The 24513-nt window shown below is 38.2% G+C and overlaps 1 protein-coding gene across 5 annotated transcripts; it reads right to left on the bottom strand.

Annotated features, from left to right (window-relative positions):
* Window positions 1-1505: 1505 nt before the first annotated feature.
* TPH1 (tryptophan hydroxylase 1) lies at window positions 1506-24513 on the bottom strand. 5 transcript variants are annotated; one of them, XM_033120015.1, is made up of 13 exons: window positions 24480-24513; window positions 23876-23953; window positions 22463-22553; window positions 17458-17594; window positions 15571-15754; window positions 13549-13649; window positions 12311-12378; window positions 11963-12159; window positions 10344-10479; window positions 9495-9621; window positions 6893-6988; window positions 5933-6066; window positions 1506-4405 (listed from the first exon to the last, which is right to left on the bottom strand). In XM_033120015.1, exons 4-13 carry the CDS (start codon window positions 17572-17574, stop codon window positions 4231-4233), a joined length of 1335 nt encoding a protein of 444 aa, XP_032975906.1. In that variant the 5' UTR covers window positions 17575-17594; window positions 22463-22553; window positions 23876-23953; window positions 24480-24513; the 3' UTR covers window positions 1506-4230. The 5 variants fall into 5 exon arrangements, with proteins under 5 accessions (XP_032975906.1, XP_032975905.1, XP_032975902.1 ...); XM_033120014.1 differs by having other exon boundaries at window positions 22469-22553; XM_033120011.1 differs by lacking the exon at window positions 22463-22553.

Raw genomic sequence — 24513 nt, 5'->3', positions numbered from 1 at the left:
TACTGAAGAGAGAGAAAGAGACACAGAGATATTACAAGCTAAGGACTGAGAGTGAACAGAAAATTCAAGGCCAGGACCCAAGATTTCACCCAAAGGAGCAAAGAACTACCCACAGAGCTAGTTTTACTAGAGAGAAGGTCTGGGAGATTTCACCCCTTGAATATACATGCAGCAATGCTTTAGCTAATTTACAGTTATATTATTATGTTATATTCCTTAATACAATTTCTTGGAAGTGGTGAGATGTTGTAACTATTTCAACTATTTACATGCCACTCACTAGCTCTTCCCATTCGTAGCCTGGTTGAGTTGCAGTTCTTGAATGAACCGAGATTTAAACTATTTGAGGGTATCACTTTCAGATGCCTTATATCCCCATAAAAGGAAATTATAAAGTATTTTGGGCCATACAGACTATATCTCCATACCATACAGGTGAGGAAATTTATTCCATTAGATTATCTTATTTGATCCTCTCAATATTACTGGTATGATAAGTATCGGGAGGACCATAGTTATCTTATAGACGAGAAAACTGAGGTCCAAGAAGTTATATGATTTACTCCAAGGTCGGATTTCTGCTGTTGATAAAGGCAGATTAGCTAGCTGCCAGACCAACTCTCTCATCAAAACAACTAGAACGGCTGGGGGAAATATTTTAAAAATCTGTTTCAAGTCACTGGAGAACTATCAAAGCAGCCAGAACTTAAAGGGCCAATATCTGGAAGCTGAGAGATTATATTTGGCACATCTTTTCTGCTTGAAGCATTTGCTAATTAGCAAGCAGGGAGTTGGAAGCTAAGAAACTGGGCTGAAAGCAGCAGCTGAGAAGCTGAGAAACTGAACAGTACTTTAGCAATCTTATGGGGGTAGAAGGGATGAGAATGAAGGAGGGGACAATAGTAGGAGTCCAGGATTCCACAAGGAGAAGCCCAGAGACACAGTCATAGCTTTCCTTTGGGATCCCTAAAAAGCCAAACCCTAAGAGTAGAGGTGTACTGAAAATAGACCAGCCCTCACAAAGACTGAAATTGGCTTAATCCCTAACTGGACTAAGAAGATCTTTCCATGCCATTATATATGTACTTCCTGCTAAAGGTAAAAGTTAATTCCCTCCAGAGGAAGATAAAATCAACCAGAAACTATGGAAGATCTCTGATTAGGAGAGTTGATTTATATTAATGATTCTTTACATGTGAATAATATGTTTCTTTTCACAAGTCTTCTCACAACATAATTCCTCCAATGACCCAGTGAAATAGATTTAGCTCGTTTTACAGATGAGGAACATGAGAATGACACTTTACCAAGAATTTTGAAAAGTGGTTACTGGATTCTAGGTGTGTTCGGCTTCCTTTATCTCACATATTCATAGACTTTTTAAGAAGTGTAAGGATTTGATAGATTTTTTTAAACTAAGGCAATTGCTATATATATTTAAATCAGTTTTTAACATGCTTGACAAAAAAATAAATGCTTGTTGAGAACATGAATTTTGTGTCCATTTATTATCCAGTTGAATAACAAACTTGCAAATCATAAATGTATATTACATTGTAAAACAAAGACTAGACTGAAATAGGCCACAGTATACTTATACAATTCCTAGAAATTAATACATGAATTCTATTATATGTTCTTTAAAGAATTCCAGTATTTTTTTTTCAATTTGGAAATGAACTTAAAAATTCATTCTAATTCCGTACATTTTCGTGGGTTATTACTATATATAATTATGAATGACAAAATAGGCAGATTAAGAAATGTAGGCATTCTGATGTCCAGCTTTTGGAGCTTTCTTCAAAAAGTCAGGAAAATACTATATGTCTTTGAGTAGCAAATCAGTAATTAAGAATTATGAACCAAACTTTTGGCTCAATTCTGTTCTCATATTTGAGTAACTATTAACATATTCCTGGATGCTTTGAAGATATACATTTAAAATGCATGAAAATTCTAAGACTCTCAGGAATCCTGATTTATTTAATATCACAAATCCAGAGGTTAAAAGCACTGAAATCAATCATTAAATATTTCCATTATTCTAAAGCTGTGAATTATAATGGTTATGCCTTTAAACATTTATTTAGTCACAGAGTGATTTTAAATACCATCATTTTAAAATTCAATAACTATGATCCTTCACCATGATCAAAGTATGAAAATAACCAGATACAATATGCATAATTTGCTATTATTTACCATCTATCTTGGTTAGCTTACAATAGATTTCCTTGCAACCAAATACACTAACTGTAAACTAGTTAAGGAATATTTCAAATGCTTTTTAGATTAACTGACTTAGAAGTATTTACTATCAAATGTATATTTAATGGTTAATCAGCTATTAAAATTTATAAATAAGTAAATATATGAAATAGCATGAATTACCTTTCCCAATTCTATTTCCTAATATAACATAAAATGAAAGTAATTTTTAGAGAGATTTTTATAATTTCTTTTGAAGTCTAAAAAGGATTAAAAGATCTAGCAGTCTGTTGAAATAAAACATGTTAAATGGTGTATAGTTTGTCTATTAATGTGAAAAAATAAGAACACAGTTTCTTAGGAATGGAAAATTGGCTGAAAATATGACCCTTCAAATAGCATTAATAGAAATGAGATCACTGGGAGAAGAAGCTGTCGGGGGATAATATTCAGGCGATTCTGAGTTTCGTTTTGGTCTTGCTGAGTATGAAATACTTGGCAGGGCAGCCACATTACATAACCACATTTCATTCTATATGAATGGTGCCACAAAAAGTTGTACGACGTTGGCCTAATTTATGGGACATTTAGATGGAAATATCCCGCAGACAGCTGAAATCGAGAGGCAAAATTTCAAGAAAGATGTTAGTGTTAGAACTGCAAATATGACAGTCACACAAAATAAGAATTGAAGTCATGGTTGTAGATATTCCCCATGAAGAGATAGCAGAGAGAGAAGGCCAACGACACACTTGAGGAAAGTCTTCCTTTAGTGGGTAGAGGGGAAGAAAGGAGCAAACTAAAGAGACACAGCATGTGTTTAGGAGTCCAGCTTCACCCGTTCATATCAGGCCTACTCCCTGTACTACACAGCTGACACCACATAAAAGCCAATCTTACAAGCCTTCCACTATTACAGTGTCGGTCCTAGAATGTGCTTCCTGACATTGCTAGAATGTACATTCCATTTCCTCCCTGTTTCCCCACTCTACCCTCATGACTTGCTTCCTATTGATGGTGTCACCTTCTACCTTGGAAATAAAGGGCTCAGCACTGCTTTTCCAACTTTAACTTTGTGCTTTTCTCCTCTATCTGTTTGAACTCTCCCTTTGACAACACTTGTCTCCTGCTAACCGGAGGACAATCACCTCACGATACCTGGGGCTGCATGTCTGAGTACACAGGGCCTTCCTTACAAGTGGTACACCCTCCAAGTTCCCTTGGGCTCCATGAGGAGGACAGATAAGCTAAAACGAAACCAGCATCATGCAATGCCATAGAATGGAAAGAGTTTCAAGGGGGCTGGTCACTTGAGAAGGGGCTCCCTAATGCCTTCAAAACTAAGTCCCAAATTCTTAGTCTGGTCATAAGGATTATATCCCAATCAACCTTTCCAGACTTAGCTACTCCTATTTCCCTACAAGACACTACGCTTGAAACGATACTACTTGTTCTTTACTAAGTATGCTTTATGTGTGAAGGCCTTTATACTTTTTCTCATGCTGACAGCTGGTCTATTAAGTTTAGGGGTGTGAACGTGATGGAGCTCAGTGAAAATTCAGTGATAAGCAAGATACTTGAGAAATAAGCGGATCTTAGGTAACAACATAGACCAGCACCATAACACCCATCCAGATAGTTTAAGTGGTCATCAAGGTCATTTTACTCAACACGGACTGGGAAACAGAATCAGGCTGGAACTAGATCTGTCTGTTGAGTCAAACAACCTCTGTGTATAAAAAATAAATAAATAAAAAATAAAATTAAAAAACGGTGGTCAGTGAATTGTATGGTATGTGAATCTTATTTTACTAAAGCTGTTACCAAATAATAATAATAATAGGTGGTGGCTCGAGTATCCAGATACAAATTTTCAAAGACTAATGATCCAGTAAGGAACAAGAGAAGAAAATATTATTTGGCTGCTGTTTCTCCATGACCAAGCCTTCAAGAAAAGCAAGAGTTGGCCGACGGGCCTCTTAATTGATGCTCAGATGCTCTCAGGATTAAGACTGGCAACTGTCAGATGCTCAGCTGCCTGCTGACCTTGGCAAGGGCGTCACTGACAACGTCAAGGTCATGGCGCAGCTCGTTCATGGCACTGGTTATGCTCTTGGTGTCTTTCAAGATCTGAATACTCCGTGTATACGGATTATACTTCACTCCAAAGGGGCGCTTAATTGTTTTGGTGAATTCTCTAGTAAAACAAAAACAACAACAAGTAAAAGGCAATAGTCTCGGGGAGGAAATGATGAAAACAAAATAAACAACAGCAAATCTATTTCACACACTAGACAACAGGCCAATGTTTATTAGATGGTCATGCAACCAACCTGACCTACTTCCCTACACTGCATGTGCAGAGGCCCCTGGGAATCCCACACAGGTAGAAAAGGTAAAGTAGTCATGGATACATCCGTCCTGCATTGCCAGGGCAAGATCCTGTGGGGGCTTAACAATTTCTTACTTTGTCCATCTCTTAACTACAGTAAGGAGTCCTATCACAGTAGCTTTATCAGTGGACAATGACAACACCACCACATTAATAACGGACCCCTGTGATTTCCATAACTACACCTACACACACACACACACATACTGAGATAGGCCAAGAACAGTCCTGCCTCCTGCACATGTCCATGCTTTCTGCTTAGAATGTGTTCCTCTAGCCTCTCTCAAATGACCTAAATTCTACCCTTACTTCAAGCATGAAAGTTCTGCCTTCTTTATCAAGCCAAACTTTGAACCTCTCCTTTGGCGCACCCCCAAGAACAATCGTTTTCGGGAACCCTAGGGATGATCATGCAGCTGAGAACAACTTTACACGAGCAGAGGCTGAAATCCAGCTTGCAATCCACCTAGTCTACCCAGAGGGGCCCCCCTCTCCTAGTTGGCACGAAGGTACCATAGGTACTAGAGGCAGCCCTTCTGGTAGTGTTACCTGGTTCTGTGCACAGCTTAACTCCCCAACTGGAAAAAAATCTCTGGAAGACAACGAGCATGTCTTCAACCCCTATCTGTCTCCATTGTCACAATAAGACCTCATGACCCCTTCCACCAAATGTTGTTTTGTTGATTCTGCTATCCTTTCTTTTCCTACAAGCTCTACCTTAGTTCCAGTTTTTATTTTCAGTTTAAGTATTGTAGAAATCGAAGTAGTTTCTCTGGCTCCAATACCCTCCTTTCTTAATAACACACTTAGCTGACTCATAGTTAAAGCAAAGCTTTAATTGCATCACACGTCTCCTATATTTTTCCATCTCCTTAGCTTTTTCCTGCTGTCCCTTAGCCTATAACTTAACATATCTAAATGCTATCTATCTATCCTTCAAGTCCCTTCTAAAATGCCATTAAGCTTTTCTTGTTCCCCAAGCTGAACTGAATTGCTCCTGAGTAAAATGCTGAACAATGTTTCATATGTATCTCCTCTAAGACTTTCTACTTTGTTATATAGTAATTTGTGTATAGTTTATTTTTCCTATTAGATTCTAAGCTCTCTGAATGGAAGAAATGAGAAGAAACCAATTTCTCAATGTATCTGACTCATATTTGCAACTACCAAACATCATTATGAACAGCATAGTCTAAATATTTGTTGTGAAAGAGAGATATGTTATAGGCAGTAGGCTTCTAGTTATCCAGTTGCTGACTTCTGTGATTTCACAACATTATCGGACCTCTCTTTTGCCAAGGAAAATTAAGACAGGAGGAAGATATACTTTACCTCATCTTCTCCTTTGCATCTTCAAAGCTTTCAGATACAAAGTAGACATCCTGAAAAGTTGTGATGAGACATTCCTGTTTGCAGGTAACCTTGGGGTCAAAGGGCTTTACTTTGGCATGTCCAGAAAGTGCATGCTAGAGGACAAAGAGTCAGGGAATCAAAGAATACTATTTTCATTGATCACATTCAACACACAACTGCCAGAAACACCACACCTCTGAATGTATTACTAATGCAATGGCCCCAACCTACAATTCCAAACTTATTTCCTATAGTTCTATTTAACCCATAATATTCTCTAGTACAACAAATGGCTTATATTTATTTAACCCATAACACTCTCCAGCAAAACAAATGGCTTCTCCATAAATGCCCATCATCTTGATTGTTCTAACACTCTTCTCCAGGTAGGAGGCGCCCACGGAGCCACATTATGGCACCTACTTTCTACATGCACTAGTTATTCCTGTGCATGACTTGTACCCACCACCAGCTGGTCGGCTCCTTGAGAGCGGCACAGTCCTTTGGACAGTTTCATACACACCCATCACTCAACAAACCTGTTTATTCCTTTATTGGATAAAATAATAAATCTCAAAAAACTCCCTAGAAGTTATTGCTAGCACACCAAAAATAGTGAGAAAATAGCAAGAAGTTGCAAACAAGAGCTTTAAAATATTTTTTTTATTTAAAAGATATATAGAGATAGGTAGATGATTGATAGAAAGGTGGATGGATAGATAGATAGATAGATAGATAGATAGATAGATAGATAGATAGATAGACAGACAGATAGATGTCTGAAAACTTGGGAAATCAAGAAAAGCATCTCTTAAGTAATGTTTACTGCCACCCTAAGTATCTTCCATAGTAAGCTCTTGTTCAAACCCAAAAACTATTTCCGGTCGTATCAATTATATTAAATGAATATAGTTATGTGCAAAGATTTACAACTCTTACTTTGAGTTCACTGATAGAAGAAAGTAAGCCGGCGCCAAAGACTCTCAGCTGCCCATCTTGTTTACACAGACCAAACTCCACAGTGAAAAAGTAGCACTGCAAAAGGATACCAATATTACTTTCACATCCTGAATGGCTCAATGTAAAACAAATTACAACTCTTCATGACCCAAAGTACCCTGGAATAAAGTCCAAGACTCCCAGACTAATTCACAATATTTCTGCAATCTGGCCTCATTCTAAATCAGCACTTCACAAACTTTTGTTCCCAGGATCTTTATATACTCTTAATAATTACTGAGGACCCCAAAGACCTTTTGTTTATGTGGGTTATATCTAGTTGTATCTACCATATTAAAAAAAAAAAATCAGAAAAAATTTAAATGTTCACTAATGAATTTTAAAATATAATAAACCATGTTATGGTAACATAAGTAACATTTTAATGAAAAGCAACTCTATTGTACAAAACAAAAAAATGTGGGAAAAGGTAGCATTGTTTTACATTGTTGTGAATCTTTTCAATGTCTGGCTAGATATTATTTAATGTCTGCCTAGAAAACAGATGGATTCTCATATCTACTTCTGTATGTAACCTGTTGCAATAAATTTGCTCATTATGTATTAATATATTCCCCCACTGGAATATAAGCTCTGTGAAGACAGGAATTTTTGTCTTTTTTTTTTTCCAGCTTTACATCCTCTATGCTTAAAATAGCACCTGTCACCTCACAGGTTGTCAATTATTATTAGTAGTAATAATAATGGCTAATACATATGGTTAAAATAGATGAAGAAAATTCAGCTTCACACAGATAGGTAGTTGTAAGAGGGTTGAATATTGTAATAGCCTTTAACGATAATTGTGGATATTCTTCTTTGACTCTACATCAAAACTCAAAGTGGTAGTTTCTTCAATTTCAGCTGCAATGTGGAATCTAAAACTATCAGTGAACTCTGTCTGTTACATCTACTTTGCACTTCCAATGGATCTTTTACCTACGCATGATTTTGACCTCATGAAAGGGTCTCAGGGACGCCCGTGGTCCCCAAGCCCCAATTGGAGAAGCACTGTTCTAAGCATGGAGCCTATTTCACACCGCCTTCCCCACCCTCACACTCTCTGCTCTGGCTTCCTGTTGTTTCTCCAGACGCAGGAAGCAGGAAGCATCTCCTCGCCTTCCCGGGTGTGCCCTTGCCCCACGATGCTCCTCCTCCTGTCTTAAAAACATGTCTCATCTTTCCTGGGTTAGTCCAGATGCTCCTCTTCCACGAAACCCTCACCCTCCCAGATCATTCTGCCTGAACCTCTCTATCACTGTCTTATTTGTAAACACAACTGTCTCCTCAAGTAATGTAGAAGTTCCTTCAAGGCAGGTACTGGGCCTTCCTCATCTTTGTATTTCCAGCATGGTGCTTCGTACATACTGCTCAAAAATAGTTTTAGTATCATTTTAGGGAACCTATCAGTTTTACTGGAAAAAGAACATATACAAACTATGAACATTCTTGTACTCGTGTGTTTCTCTGCCTTTTCTTAAGCTCATTTCTCTCTTTGAAAAATCTTACAATTTACATCCTCCTTGAATGTTATTTAAATTTTTTAAATTAAACTAAATATGAACAAAGAAACATTTTTTAATGGTCATCTTAAATATGCACTTTTAAACTATGCAAATATTCACATCCCCCCCATTTAGAATTACTGATCTTGGGGTGGTGTGAAGTAAATATAATGTGAGTTAGGTGCCCCTTTGTGCCTTCCACTTGTTGCATCAGGGGAAAGCTCTGTCCAGGTGGCACCTGGACATTGACTCCCCAGTCAGCAGGAGTAAACTTGGGAAGGCCTCGCCAGCCCCCCTGGTTGAGCAATAGCTGACCCGCCGGTGAAACACATGAATAGGATCACGTAGGTTGCCCTGTGGCCATAGTAACCCCATGTGCATTGTGAAACTGCCGAAATTATGTGCCCTGCCTTCTACCCTAGATAATTACCCTGAAACTTGTGATTCATTGTCCCCATTCTTGCTGATTGGAATCATTATGGCCTAGCATTCTTTCCCGACTGGTAATCTATTGGAAAAAACCCTATATAGTTAGTGTCCTGGGGGAGCCCAAGTCAGAACTCCCCAACGGGGACGCTCACCGGACACACCTGAAGCTAAGACGCTGTCTCGGTTCCCCAGCACCTTGGAAACACTCTTCGGGTGGTGAGAACTCACTGTTGCTCTTTGTCTTACTTTGCTTTATTCTGTCTATCTTACTTATTGCCTCACTTAATAAATAGTGTTTTGCTGCCTCAACTTTGTCTCAGTGTGCATAGTGAATGCATATTTGACACCCAAATTCTGTGGCCTCAGAAAACGTAGCCCCTTGCTACTACAGGTGGCCAGTTAGCTCAGTTGGTTAGAGTGTGTGCTCTTAACGACAAGGTTGCTGGTTCGATCCCCATATGGGCCACTGTGAGCGGCGCACCCCACAACTAAATTGAAACAACTACTTGAGTTGGATTTGATGGGTCCTGGAAAAACACACTTAAAAATAAATAAAAGTTAAAAAAAAAAAGAATTACTGATCTAGATAGCTAGTTCCAGATTTATACCGTTGCCAGTTTTTGAACAATCTCCTCTGAAGCTCCAAGGGATGCCAGGCCAATCTCTTGGGAGAATTGTGCAAAACTAGGTTCAGCCAAAAGGGGGACATGACCTAAGAGCTCATGGCAGGTATCCCTGGAAAAGAGGTACAAGTCTGTCACAGATGTGATGCTTAATTAACATAAATGCATCAATCAACTATTCAATCAAATTAAAATCAGGTCTTATGTTTATTCAAATTGGTCAGGTAGTATTACTTTGGAAATAAATCACAAAGGACACTAATCAAATAAAGAAACAATTTTGGTTCAATACCATGGCCACTCACAAACACACACACACATATATATGTACTTATTGACAGACACCCATAGACATCTACACACCCCCCACCCCACCCAAAATCAGGTCTCTGCTCAAATGTCACCTTCCCTGCAAGGCATTCCCTGACCATCCTTTTTAAAATAGCAATAGCAATACAGCCCTCCATCTACTTTCCCTGCTTTATTTTTAATTTTCTCTATGGCACTCATCTGAAAAAAATAATAAATATATATATATATATGTTTATTATCTGTATCCCCCACTGGAATATAAACTGTAGGAAGGCAGGAATTTTTGTCTGATTTTTTTTCAGTGTTACATCCTCTATACTTAGAACAGTGCCTGTCATCTAACAGGCTGTCAATCAATAATAGTAATAATAATGGCTAACATACACAGAGCACGGAGCACGTATTATGCTCTAAATGCTTTACATGTGCTCATTCGTTTAATCTTCACAAAAAACTCATGAGGTAGGTACCATTATTACAAAAAGCTATTTGATGAATGAATGCTGAAGTAGAAATACTTACGGCTCTGGGGTGTAAAGGGGGTCTGAACTGTGTCTCACATACTGTGTGCAGTGAAAAACGCGAAAGGCTAAACCCGATAAGAAGTCCCTTGGTGATAAGTAACCAGCCACAGGACGGATGGAAAAACCTGTGCGCTCTGCAAAGCAAGGGAGAAAATACAGCAAAAATCTTCACCAGAACAGACCATTTACTGCAGCATTTTAACTCACCCAGTGGCACCAAGTAACACTTTGAAAAAAGACATGAAACTAAAATTTATCCTGTGTGTACTATGGGGAAGTAATAATTATCAAGCACTCACCATGGCCAGGCAATGGGTTATACCTTTTACATATCACATCTCCCTTCATGTTCATAGTATGAGTTATTCTCCTTGTTATGACAACTATAAAACCAAGGCTTACAGACTCAGTAATGTGCCCGAGGCCACACAGTAGATGATAAAGGTAGGATGAGAACCACCCTCATAGGTGTGGGTCTCCTATACTACACCTCGCTATCTCCCTAAAGAGTTTAGACCATCCCCTAGACAATCTTAACTTTAAGAAAAACAACTCACTAACAAGATCTATTAATTTAGATAAGAACCATTTTTGAATCTATGCCATTTTTAGCCAGTACTTCCTCTTCTAAAGTAGTTTCTTTATTTTACCTAAACCAGAAGGTGCTCTTCCACCCCCTAACAGGCAAGACTGCATACCCACTGTGAAAGCAGCCGTCACTGAGCCGCAGTGGCTCAGGGGAGCTCTCTAAGCTCCAATCTTGCCCTTCATTTCAAACCTTCACACTCTGGGATTCCAGTTCCACCCAGTAGCTTTGTACTTGGATTCTCCCATTTTGATGGGGAGACTTCATGGTCCAGTAGAACTTTCCACATTGATGGAAATGCTCTGTATCCAGGCTACTGAGTAGGATAGTCACTAGTCACATGTGCTCTTGAATATGTGAAATGTGGCTAGTGAGGCTGGGGAATTAACATTTTGATTTACATTAATTTTAATTATTTAAACAGCCACATGTATCTAGAGGCCACGATACTTGACAGTGTAAGTAGGCCTGTCAAACCTATGTTTTGTTTGAACGGTCTTCTAATTTTGGTTTCTCCCTTTGATATTTCCCTTGAAATACACCTCTACCACATCTCTGACAAGAGGGTGTGAAACTTCTGCGTGAGCACCTCCATGGATGGTGAACTAACCACCTCGTGAGCCTGTTCCATTTCCATTTCAAGCCCAAACCTTGCAGTTTCTACCCAACAGTCCTTTACTTTAGGGTCACATATGAGTAGCAATCCCTCTATAAGATAAGATGAACTTCAAATATTTAAACAAAGTTATAATGTCCCTTAAATCTCCAGGTCAAACACCCTAAGAGTACTTCAAATTTTATTCAAATGATACCTTTTTCAATCCCCTTAAAATTCTGCTCATTTTCTTCTATGCTTTCTCCAGGTTCTGACTGCCCCTCTTAAACGCGGTGCCTAGTACAGGATCCAATACTCCAGGGCAGAGTACAGGAAAATTCTGACCTCCCATATAAATGGACTTTATTCCTCTATTAAAAATTCTGTCATGATCAAAACAGAGTTCCACATCCCAAAACATTAATTAGCTTATTACCTTTTAAAAAGTTTGAAACATCTTCCAACTGTGGAATATTATCTTCCCGATATCCACAATACTTAGAAAGCAAAGGTAAATTTTTGAGATACTCTCTGCAGGCGTGGGTTGGGTAAAGTTTGTTGAGCTCCCGGAACACAGTTCCCCAGGTCTTAATTTCCTCTTCAGTGAATTCGACCTTAGGAATGGGGTCTCCACTAGTGAAATAAAAGGAAGAAGTTATTTTGAATTTGCATTCAATAAACAGTAGCACTTATCTTATTCTCTATTTACTAAATGAGCATAATTTACTCTATTATTTATTTTATTATTTTTAAGTTATATAAGGTATATTTATAATGCACTTACTATTTGTAGTTCATAGCCAAGTCCGCAAAATATTTCCGTCTTTTACGATACACATTGTCTTTGAAGCCCTGATAATTAAAGAAAAGTTTTTAAGTATTCATACACAAATACACTTGACAAATGATATTGAGAAAACATCTTTATTATTACCCAAGATATTATATTAAAGAGCTCCATAATTGTTATTTTGTTTAGAAACTTATAATCATTTTGAAAGTCAGTGTTATAGGATAGCTTTATACTATAGTGGCTACAAAGATAAAAGATACTATGGATATAAGCATACAAAAATACAATAGTAGCTACAAAAATAAAATCATTTGAAGAATCATAAAGGCACCACCCTAGTTAAATACAGGCTCTTTTCCAAAGTGAGACTTTTTTTTCTTAATCACTTGACTGATCTTTTCAGCTGGACGTATTTGTTCTCATATACATATCGTAAAGCAATTTGTTCATGCCACTTACCACACTTTTCACATTTTAATCTCATATGTGTTTATTTATCTACGTGTGCTTTACCCTTTTCAACTAGACTGTAAGCTTCCTGAACGCAGGTAGAGCAATTTATAAATTAGTCAAAAGATATTATAGAGTAAATGGATGGGTTGGCTGGGAGCTGTGTAAGGCAATGTACGGTCACCATCACAGAGCTAATAAGTGGTAGAAGCAAGATTAAAGTCTGGGTCTATGCGACTTTACAATTGCACTCGTTTCTCTCCTCCCCTCCCAGAATCCTAGAGCTCCATAAGCAACCTTAATGCTCTGGATTTATTAATTCTCCAATTGCATGCCTGTATTGCACCCCACATACTTTCCCAAGGAAACAACTTCCTAGTTCATCAACTGCCTAATAAACCAATTATGCTGGGCAGAGTGGGTGATAATGTTCTCTCCGTCCTATCTTTACTCCCCTTTCCAATAACCCATGCCCATTTTAATAAAAACTGACTGCAGATACTGTCTTGATTTTAGTATAACTCTTGAAATAAATAGCTCATACTAGTAGAAATGCCAGGCATCTGGCAGATGCTTTGGAGCCAATAAAGTTAGATGCTCTTCAGGAAGATAGTCTCAATCCCACCAACAGGGAGGTCTCTAAACTTCCTGAAATCCAAATTACAACAAGATCCTATTTAATCTAGAATAGCGCTTTCTCCAAAAAAGAAAAAAAAATGCCCTTTATATTTAGTTTGCTTTAAATTATTTTCAGGAAAATATATAATAAAAATATTTACAGGATGGTCAGCATCCAGCTCAGAGCCATACATCAGAACTCTGTTGGCGCAGTGGTCCAGGTCAGAAATCTTCTTTGGAAACCAAGGAACAGTTTCCATACCTGCAAAATATAAAAACCACTAACAGTTGAAGAGACGATCTTAAATAAGGCAATAAGGAAGAAGAAATTAAGAAAGTCATAAATGCATTTCGATGAGATTTTTAGTTTGTACATTGAGGCAAAATTCATAAAACTGCTCTATTTCTAATACGTAAATTTTAATCAAAATTTTTGATGACCCTTAAAAATTTTTATGAGACTTAATTTCCTAAGTATTGAAGAAATGCTGTACTTTGCTAATAGACCAAAAGTTCAAAAAAAATTTTTAAGCTACATATTTACCTACCCTAAAAAGAAAAGGCAGAATAGGGATGTACAACTTCACATACCAAGGTGCAAATTTAATAAGAACTTTGAATGTTTATTTTTGTTGATGAAAAGAATCTTAGAGACCATTTAGGTCACTTTGATCCTCTCACCATCATACAGTCCCTCATAGACTCTGGGTTTTTGCATATGCCATTCTTCTGCATGAAATACCTATCCCACTCTGACTTCCTGCTCCACCGCAATCTTCTGTTTCCTGAGAATATCTTTCTCCTCCCTCAAGGCCCAAATCAAACAAGCCTTCTATGACTCTGTGGTGGAACTAGTTCTCTGTCCTCAGGGTTCCTGTGACACTATGTTTCTCATTTTCTAAAAGCTTTTACTGTTTCACTATAATGTATCTGTGTATGTCGGTCTTACAGGAAAGAATGGGAATGACTCTAAGGTAGGGACTATATATTTGTGTATTTCTGTTTCTTAGTAGAAATATCTGACCCAAGCTGTGTTCCCTAGATATCAACTGAACCATTAGCCTCTATGACACTCCTCATTTCTATAAAATGAAATGAAGAGGTAACCAAAGTCCAGAAAGGTAATTTATCCAAAGTCATCCCTCGCCTAATGGAAGAGAGAGTACTAAACTCAATCCTTCTTTCTTCAATCTAATGCTTTTTCTAACATACCCAGAAGTGATAATCAAGAGATTTTACAACAAATACAACAGGGTACCAATCACATCATTTAAAATGGACACAAGCAGAGTCCTAGGCTCCCGCTCTGCCAGATGTTAACCCTGTAGCAATGTGTGGTGGGCATGGAACTCCCAGGGAAGGATCTGGAACACACGGGCTTTAGGCATAGTGGGGAACACTCGAGGGACTCAGGGAAGCAGCTTTCTGCCAGCCAGAAATGGAAGTATATCAATATTTTAGTAACTTACACAGCCATATAAATACATAACAGATGAATGTCAGCCCTGATCACACCCAAACAGTGTGATATAATCTGAAGGGATATTTTAAATTTAACATCATCTATACAACGTGGCTAAATTATCCATTTCTCTTTTGCTCCAAATAAACCACAGGGTTTTTTCACAACAGAAGATCTTAGCCTATCTTTGCTATCTGATTTTAACTTTGTTATCTGAAATCTTAGATGGCTTTACTGCTTCTTCATTTGCTTTTGGAGGAAGTGGGAACAGGAAGGAATGTTGTACATAGTGCATTTCATGTCTTAGTGGTCGGCCACTGTGAACATTCTCAACCAATTCAAGCACTCACTTAATATGTACTAGATTCTAAGCCCTGTGAGCGTTGCTAAGTGCTCAGGGATTGTGAACGGGAGGTTTGTGAAACCAAGAAATGCTTGATGATTTGGAAATGGAGACAACCTAATCGATTTCTAACTATTCTGAATACTTTGGCATACTCGAGGCTTCCTTTTCGCTTCTCTCACACTTGATAAAGTGTTGCCTTATAATTTTTCTTGAGAATTTTTAGCAATTACATTTTGTGTAATTTTGCTTCATTACCAGACTGTAAGCAATTTGAAGACAGTTTTATTTTTACTGTCATCCTCTAAGATAAATATAAGACTGGACACACATTATGTACTTTACTTTTTGAGTAGTATTTCCACATTTCACACTTACCATCTTCCTTCATGGTAAAATTATCAGGTGGATTCACAGAGAGAACATTAGTATGAGACTTCAACAAATGAAAAATATCATTCAATTGTTCTCTGTTGATATCACAGTCAACAAAAAACTCAAATTCTGAGTTTCTTCTCTTTGATTTTCGGGACTCGATATGTAACAGGTTCACATGTTTCTCCTGTGTGAAGCAGAGGGTGAAGATTACACAGGACTGCCATAAATGGTAATAGTCTCTGAATAGATAACTTTTGCTACCACTAAAAATCAATTTCACACTTGTCATACTAACCAAAGGGAGAAAAGGCTGTTTTTAGTGCTGCCAACAGCAAAATAATTCCTCCTAAACCTTAGGTACTATTCCAAAAATTTTGAAAAATTCATCACACCCTCCAGAAACTAAGATAACACCTACCAGAAGTCTCTGAGATTGCCAGAAATGTTTGGTCTTCAAATCAAAATACCAAGTCTCCTAGATCAAAAGAACCTTTTGAAAATTCTCATCAATAAAAAGCTTAGTTTTCAAAAAGCGATAATAATGTTAGTCCTTTAGAAAGAAAAGTTTCCTTTGCAAAAATGCATTTAATAAAATTAAATGAACAGCTTGAGCAGAGTATTTAACACCTAAAACCTCTTACGCTACAAGCTTAGTAACCGGCTGAACCAGATTGGTTCTTCTGATCTCTTCATGCCAGCCTAAGCTGTGGGTACCTCATGTGTAAATCTGTGGGAAGAGGGTATCTTCTCTTACCAATTTGGGCAGCTGAGGAAAACACTAGCATCATCATGAAACATAAGAACCAGTCACCCAACAGTGTTTCATCTAAAAGATGAGAAGGTTAGAGTAAATGGTATCCAGTGCCAACCAGTTCAATCTAAATTGCCTTAGTGAACACCGATGTAGCCCAGTAAAGGCTGTGAAGCATACAAAGAAGGGTAAGACACACAAGGGGTTTATAATCTAGTTGTCTAACACATGAAAGACTAAGAGAAAATACAAGTAGGGGGTGTTCAGGTGCTTAAGACGGTCGGCGAAGGGAAAAAGCATCATGGATTAGAGAGAGCAGACATTTCCACGGAGCAGGTAGGAACTGAAATGAGTCTAGGTTAGGTCCCCTCATTCAATACTATCATAGTACCCGGTACTTCTCTTTCAGGTCACTTTGCACACGTGTAATTATTTACTTGCTATCATTATTTCTTTAGTGTCTGTACTGCCCACGGGCTTATACACACAGTGAGGGCATGGGCCGTGTGGCTACTTTGTTCTGGTTCACACCCTTTGTATCTAGCAGGACACCTGACACAGTAAATACTCAAGAATTATTCATGTACTGCCTCCCTAACCCCTACCTCCTGAAGATAGCTTTATGAAAGTGGAATTCCTGGGTAAAAAGATGTGAACATTTTAAGGCTCATAAATACATATTACCAGATTGTTTCCCTACACGATACCAATTTACCCTCACATCAAAGGTGTATTGAAGTGTCAAATGCATTGAAATGCTGACGATGGGGAACAGTATAATTGTAAAATATTTGTTATTTTGCTAAAGAAAAATATCATTAACTATATTAATCATATCATTAAATAATATTCCATTAGTTAAAATTTTAATATTCTCTTTAATTAAAATTTGCTTCTCTGAAATCTATGCCGTGAACCTTTCTTTCCCCATTTCTTTATTAGCTATTTGCTGCTCCTCTTCTGTAGAACATTTGTAGCCCTTGCCCATTTGTTAGAATTGGGCAATATTTTAAAAATTTAAGTTCTAAAAAATGTCTGTAGTCTATCTTTGAAGAATTTCCAATTATCTATATTTTAAATATAATTTTAGAGACTTGTTTTAGTAGAGTTTATGCAGAAATATGAAGAGTGCTTACCTGGAAGATTTTCAGTGCTTTTATAAGTCCTCCAACTTCATTCTTTAAGGAAAAAATGAGCGTTGCCCTCCCCCTTTCTAAGGAATGCTCTTTGTTTTCCTTATTGTCTTCAATCATGATGAATTTGGTGTACTTCTCTAAAAATAAAGTATGAAAATAAGGAAAGGTCTAAAAAAGAAGTTGTGCAACGTAGACAATATTTGATTGAAACTAAGACAATATTGTATAACACTAAACAAGCTTGACTTTCCTCACCTGTAGAACAGGGATGTGCAGATCTGCTTTGCAAGGCTGCAATGAAACCAAATGAAGATACAGCATTGCCTACTTAGCGCCCAGAATGTCCCGGGATACTATACCTGTTAGTGGTCACATTTTTTTTCCCTTCTAATCCAACCCCTCTTTTGTGGCACAACTCAAGCCCACTGGCTTCTTGCTGTCTTTCTGACTATTATGGCCTGAACTGGGAGCTCTTCCTCTACGAAAGCCTACCTCCTCTCTGCCAATAATTTCAGCACTTTATTATACCGGGTCTTGAATGGCTTTCCCATATGTTTTATTCGGGCGTGTCTTCTAACAAGGCAGCAGGCTCCTTCAGTACAGGGACAAGGCTTTCTACTTCTTTTGTACATTCACAAGCCTAGGCAGCTCTGGACACGTGGATTAAAAGAATAACTACTAGCTGAGAGAATTCTAGTTCCATGCAAGTATCTCCTTGGCGCTCTGCCTGTGGAAAACCCTAGGACATGGGCCCTGAAGCTTTTTCAATATTCGCCTACAAGTGCTATATTATTATAAATCCAACTGTGCGTGTGTGTGTGTGTTGGGGGAGGTGAGGCTATTGTGAAAGACAGAAATAGGGCACAATTGGTGATATTCAATTGAGAAATACATACTTGAGAAATAAGATTTGTTTAAATGGTAACAGCATATTGAGGATTTAGTCTTATTAGTTTCCCTTTGGTAATTAATTCTTCCTAATTGCCTTTCATATTGTAGTTATAGTGGAATTAACCTTTAACAACTTCACTTAATATAACTGAGTCCACTGTCTTTCACCTGCTCTCACTCACTGATCCAAGCAAGGCTGTGTGTGGCATGACCACTGAGCACAGGTATAGTGGTGATGCCGTGGATTGAAGCCAGATACACCGCATTCCAATCCCCCAGCTCAAACTTCACTGACTCGTGGGAGCCTTCCCTGACCTCCCCAAGTCAACTCCCCTTAGCGTTGATTATCAATCACTACACCACGTGCCTATCATTTGTCACAACAGTCACCAGGGCAGTTGTAGCTCTGTTTCAGTGAGTGTTTGGTTATGTGTGTCTCTCCAACTGAACTGTGAGCTCTAAAAGAGCAGAGATCATGTATGCTTTTACTCACCATTGTATCTGCAGCACCTCACACAGTCCCTGCACATATTAGGCAACAGACAGATGTCATCAAATGAATAACGGAATGAAACACTGATTAGAGACATGGTCCCCACTCTTGGGGAACCGAAAGTCTGGTAGAGAAAGAATGACAATGCAGAGGATAAGCATTGTAACAGAGAACACAGATGGCGTAGGGATGGCAGTGACTAGAGTATTGTGGTACATGTGTGGAGATGTTTCAGTGAAGAAGATGTGTTTGAATTGGACCTTAAAGAAAAGGGGGGGAAGCAGCAGATGAGGAGGTAAAAGACAAAAGATGAGGAGGTGACCAACCAATACAGAGCAGTGAGAAATCACGTAGGCAAGGTAAGTGGGGCCAGATCCTTCAAAAGGCTCTGTGCAGGGAATGCGGGGGAGTTTGATCTTCAAGGACCATCCAAATATCCTTCTAAGGACCATGGCTCATCTGATTGAAGGTTAAATGAGAAAAGGAAGGACGAGGTAGTTTTCTATTAAGCTAAAACCCTGGCTTTGAAATGCTTTTCTATAGGATGATGCAAAATGAGGGGCTTTATACATTTTTGTCTTTCTGTCCAGAGAGCTCTTGTGAGTTTTCTCTTTCCTTTTTCTTAAATACTGTAACATTTTAGGGCTCCTTATAAGAGGGAGCCCAATAGACCCATCAGGCTTGATAGAGGATATAAAGTACCAAATATGGCTCAGTAATTTTCAACTGTATTGTCATAAACAATAGTCTGCTACTAAACTTGCCAATGGAATACAATTTTCTGTTTCAGAATACAGTTTGTATGATATGATACCTTTGCAATTTAGTTTAACAAGTATTTATCAGGCACATACTAAGTTGAAGGACTTCTACATGTAAGTTCAGAAAGTATGGAGATAAGAAATTCCCCACTCTATGATGGCAAGATTCCATCCACTCTTAGCAACCCAAGAGGTAGGTAAGGGAACTGACATTTGTCAAGTGTCTATAAATATCATGCATTAATCTTACCCCATCTACTTCTCATAAAATCTTGGAGGGAGGGGATAGGAATTACACCCATTTTATAAATGAAAAACTGAAGCTTAGAGAAACTAACCTGCCCATGGTCACATAACTAGAGACTGTGAGAACACATATGTAAAACTGTGTCCTTGAAAATGTGAATGTTAACATATGGATCTGATTTCACCGGATTACCCTAAACATGTTCAGAAACACAGAAGGCAGAACAAAATTCATGGCATCTAGTTGAAAGCTGTCTTCTTGGAAAATGAACTAGATACCTATTTTGACATCTTCTCAATCTCCTGTTTACACTGCAAAACAGTGTAAGGAATTATCTGGAATGTGAAGTCAGACATATCTAATCACTGATCTGATGTTTATCAGTATGATCTTGGGCATACTACTTAACCTTTCTAATACAGCAAAGTTAACTGTCAATTTATTTTCTACAACTAAAACAATCTCTATGTTAATGCTTTACCATACGACCCAGCAATCCCTCACCTGGGTATATACCAAAAAAAGCTGAAAACATTTATTCGTAAAGATATATGTGCTCCGATGTTCACTGCAGCTTTATTTATGGCAGCCAAAACATGGAAACAACCAAAGTGTCCTTCGATAGATGACTGGATAAAGGAGATGTGGTACATATACACGATGGAATACTACTCTGCCATAAGAAAAGATGAAATAGTGCCATTTGTGACAAAATGGATGGATCTTGAGATTATTATGTGAAGAGAAATAAGTCACACAGAAAAGTCGAGAACCATATGATTTCAGTGATATGTGGGATAAAACTGAAAGTAAGAAAGGAATAAGAAAACAAATAAAGAAACAAAAACTCACAGACACAGACAATAGTTTAGTGGTTACCAGAGGGCAAGGGGAGGGGGCTGGTTGATGAGGGTAAACGGGGTCAAATATATGGTGATGGAAGGAGAACTGATGCTGGGTGGTGAACACACAATGTGATTTATAGGTGATATATTACAGAATTGTACACTTGAAACCTATATAATTTTACTAACCAATACATTTTAATTAAAAAAAGTGACCAGTTAAACTTAAAATAACGTACATTTTTTTCTGTGATTAAAATGATCACTAATGGTAAAATAAATGAAATTCCAACTCAAGCACATTCATGTATATAAAGTACCACATCCAGTGATAGGGCAATAAAGGTTAAAAAACAAAGAAGACGATCTGCCTCCAAGGAATTCACAGACTTATGTATGAAGGCGGGGGAGGAGAAAAGACAGATTTTCCAATAAGTACAAATAAGAAGGGAATGGGACCCTGAGATCCCAGCTGTGATATCTGAAGAGCATACCCAAGGCCCTAACTTCCCCTCCCCATGACCAATAACTCATGAGAGCCGAAAGATGATTGGAGACGGTTTCTGGCCCATCCATAAGTCTCTAATCAGAAAGGATTTATAGATGAGAAGCAAGGGATCCAAAAAGAGATTTTCAGCTTCCACAGAATTAACCATTTCTTAATGTAAACTTAAGTATACACAGGAAATTCTGAATTGGTGCTTGGGAGCTAAAAATTCAGGCATGGTCTCAAATATACATTCTCAAAGTGCCTTCAGAGATATGAAAACCTTGGGAAACATTTCTTATCTGTCTAACTATCACTCAAAGATCATGGACTTTTTTTTCACACAGAGTATGGGTGGCTTTGAATTATAGTATGCAGATGCAAATAATAAAAGAGATGTAAAATAATATAGCAAATTGCTAGCAACAAATCTATCTACAAATCCATCTAGGTAAGCTATAATTTCTATGTGCATCAATTTCCTTATTTGCAAAATTGAAGGGAGGATAATTAGCACCAATCTCATGGTTATAAAAAGGATTAAATATATATAAAATATATAAAACCCTTAGAACAGTTGCTGACCTGCACTAAGTAATTAATACTAGCTCTAATATTACAAAGTGTAAATCCCAAATTTCCCAGTTTTAAAAAAAAGAGAAAATGTTAAATGTGATGCTATTGACATTTTAAACTCCCCAGAGGAGGCTAAGAATTTTTCTTGCCCTGGGAATTAAGCATTTTATAAGATGGTTATAAACCTATTTCTTATGGTAGCAAGCACATGGAAATGTTGTTTTATGATATAAAATGTAAATATTCTTTTGTCCTAAGGTGATTTTCAGTTTCATTGGTTGATTTATTATGAAACCTCTAAAAAATATTAAGTTGCAAATCTCAAGTGAATAATTTAGCAGCTATTTTGCAAACAAACAGATAAAGACCCAGAAGTACAATTACTTAGTCAGCCAATATTTACTGAGTCCCCATTTTCCCTGATATCGTCACTATGGCAGGCTGAAGGAAGGGGATTCTGCAAATATAAGCTACATCCTGGTCCATCACTATTTTCATAATGTAAGTAAATTTTAACAACTGGGAGCTAAGATCAAAGAAGAGTAAAGAAAAGTGACAAGTTTCAGATCTCCTGAGAGTTCATCCTTCAACAATCTCTCAGAGCTTAGGGAACTCTTCATATAAAACTATATACAGAATTCCTTTCACATTTCAAAACTGGCCCTTAAGTTCCCCTAGCAGGAGCCCTTGTAAGAAGGTACTAACACTCACGGCTGGTCTAAGCCCATCCTTTGCAGTTCATGATTCTGTCTTCCCCTGGTTCTGGAATGGATCTGGTTTTGCCACCAACATCTCCCTAGTGGGTGGGGGCAGAGGCAGGTGAAGGATACGTTAATTGAATGTTTATGACATACGAGGCCTTTTACATTGAGATTTGGAAACATTCCTCTCTCTCTTGTTCAAGGCAATATAAAAATGAAATTCTCAAAGGTAAATTCTGCTGAAAAACTAGAAGAAAAGAATTATCACCCCTGCCCCACTCCCAACTCCAAAATAAGCTTATAGAGCTTTGATCTTTACTAAAATGTGGCTATAACTTCGCCTGGATGACAGAGCTTGAGGCATCAGTTCTTTTTTCCTTTATTCAACTACACCCAAGCCCCCTTTGAGAACCTCAACATTTTCCCTTGTCACTTTTTATCTTTCCCCCTTCAATCTGCCCACCCCTCCTACTCCTTCAGGGGCAAAACCCACAGTACTAGCCTGGTAAGACAAAAGGCTATAAAGTGTCCAGTGGGTCACCTGTTTGAATCCATGTCTCATCAAGAAGTATATATTGTCTTCTTAAAGCATTACTCTAATAGGTCAATGCCAATGGCATTTCCTTTTTCCTGAGAAAGGCAGGGCTAGCTGTTCTATTGCATTTCCTGGTCTGCCTAAGGATGCACTGGTGTGCAGGATATGCCACTGGAAATAAGGAAGACACACCAAGAAGGAGGTCAAAAGATCAGCAGCCCTTGGTAGAGGAGGGGTCAAGGTGTATACATTGACTAACTCATTTCTCCCCTTAATCAGTACCAAGTGTAATTTAAATTCATCTGATCTAGGAAACACAAAGCACTACCAAATTAAAGTATTTTGAAAAAATGAATGCTGTTTGAAAACAGAACTAAAAGCTGTGGGAGGACTGGTGTGGAAGGAGAGACTTCTCCAGAGAATCTTGATTTTCTTTTCTAAATGGGGGTGGGGGGGAAGAAGGCATGAGGGTGAAAGGGAAAATGGAATACAAAAGAAAACACTGCCCATGAAAAACATTATTCAAGGAAATAAAGGCACTAGTAAAGAAAATGGAAATAGAAGATACATCCTAACTTGAAGATAATCTAATCTAATAATTACACATGTACAAATGAACTCCCATGGTAAGATTCATAAACAACAGATGATAGCTTTACAGAAACATTTATAGCTACTTTAAGCTGTGTTCACATTCACTTTTAAACAAAATAAGTGAATTCCATCCTTCTTTGAGAATAAATTGACAGGCACAATCTTTTACTCGGTCAGAAAGTTCAATTCTAGTCTTTTTGTCCCCCAAGTCAACTACATTAGAGCATCAATGAGGAGTTAATGTGAAACCTCTGAAAACCAAATGGTCAGAGGCAAAGTTAAGCTTACCTGGACCGTTGACTGGATCTGAACAACTAGGCCCTATGCCTCCGTGTCAGTTGTAACCTTGCAATCAAGTTCTTCGTCCTGTGTTGGGGTGGAGGTGAAGAGGGTAGGTGTGATGCTGAGAGGCTTTGCATCTGAGACTCCCTTTTCTTTGGGGGTGTCTAAGGGAGGGTTCCCTTTATGGAAGGAGAATGTAAAAAAAAGAGAGGTTGCCATTTGACGGAGAGGAAGGGAAGGAAGAAGAATGGTCTGTTTATGCTAACATAACAGACTTCGGTTGGACTCTGAACCTCAGTTTCCTCATCTGTAAAATGCAAGAGATATATCTACTCGACAGGGTGTTTTGTTAAGGTGAAATCAGATGAGTATAAAGATGAGTGTTTCCAGAGCAAAGAAGGTGGTCAAAAATAGTGCTTTTTCTCCCCAAAGCGCGTAAGAGGAAAGAATGAGTGACTACAAGGGTACAACTCCGACTTCCCCGACCCAGCTCCCCATGGGCATTTACCTCCCGGGAGGGTAATACTGCCTCCACCCCACGCCGACCCAGCGCCCCCCAAATCCGCGAGGGTGGTCCCTGATTCCGGCGAGAAAGAGTCACCTTACTCACCTCCGGCGCCACTAGCGGTGAACTGGATCAACCC

Source organism: Rhinolophus ferrumequinum, chromosome 11, assembly GCF_004115265.2.
Source record: "Rhinolophus ferrumequinum isolate MPI-CBG mRhiFer1 chromosome 11, mRhiFer1_v1.p, whole genome shotgun sequence".
NCBI classification, from domain to species: domain Eukaryota; kingdom Metazoa; phylum Chordata; class Mammalia; order Chiroptera; family Rhinolophidae; genus Rhinolophus; species Rhinolophus ferrumequinum.
The sequence above is the reverse complement of the archived record's forward strand: the minus strand, read 5'-3'. Positions and strand labels throughout refer to the sequence as shown.

Coding starts and splice junctions, on each gene's coding strand:
- TPH1 (XM_033120015.1), bottom strand. CDS start 17,574: ATGATTGAAGACAATAAGGAAAACAAAGAGCATTCCTTAGAAAGGGGG. Junction 10,480..11,962: donor TGTTTCAAACTTTTTAAAAG/GTAATAAGCTAA, acceptor CTTGCTTTGCAG/AGCGCACAGGTTTTTCCATC. Junction 6,989..9,494: donor TTGTTCAAAAACTGGCAACG/GTATAAATCTGG, acceptor ATCCTTTTGCAG/TGCTACTTTTTCACTGTGGA.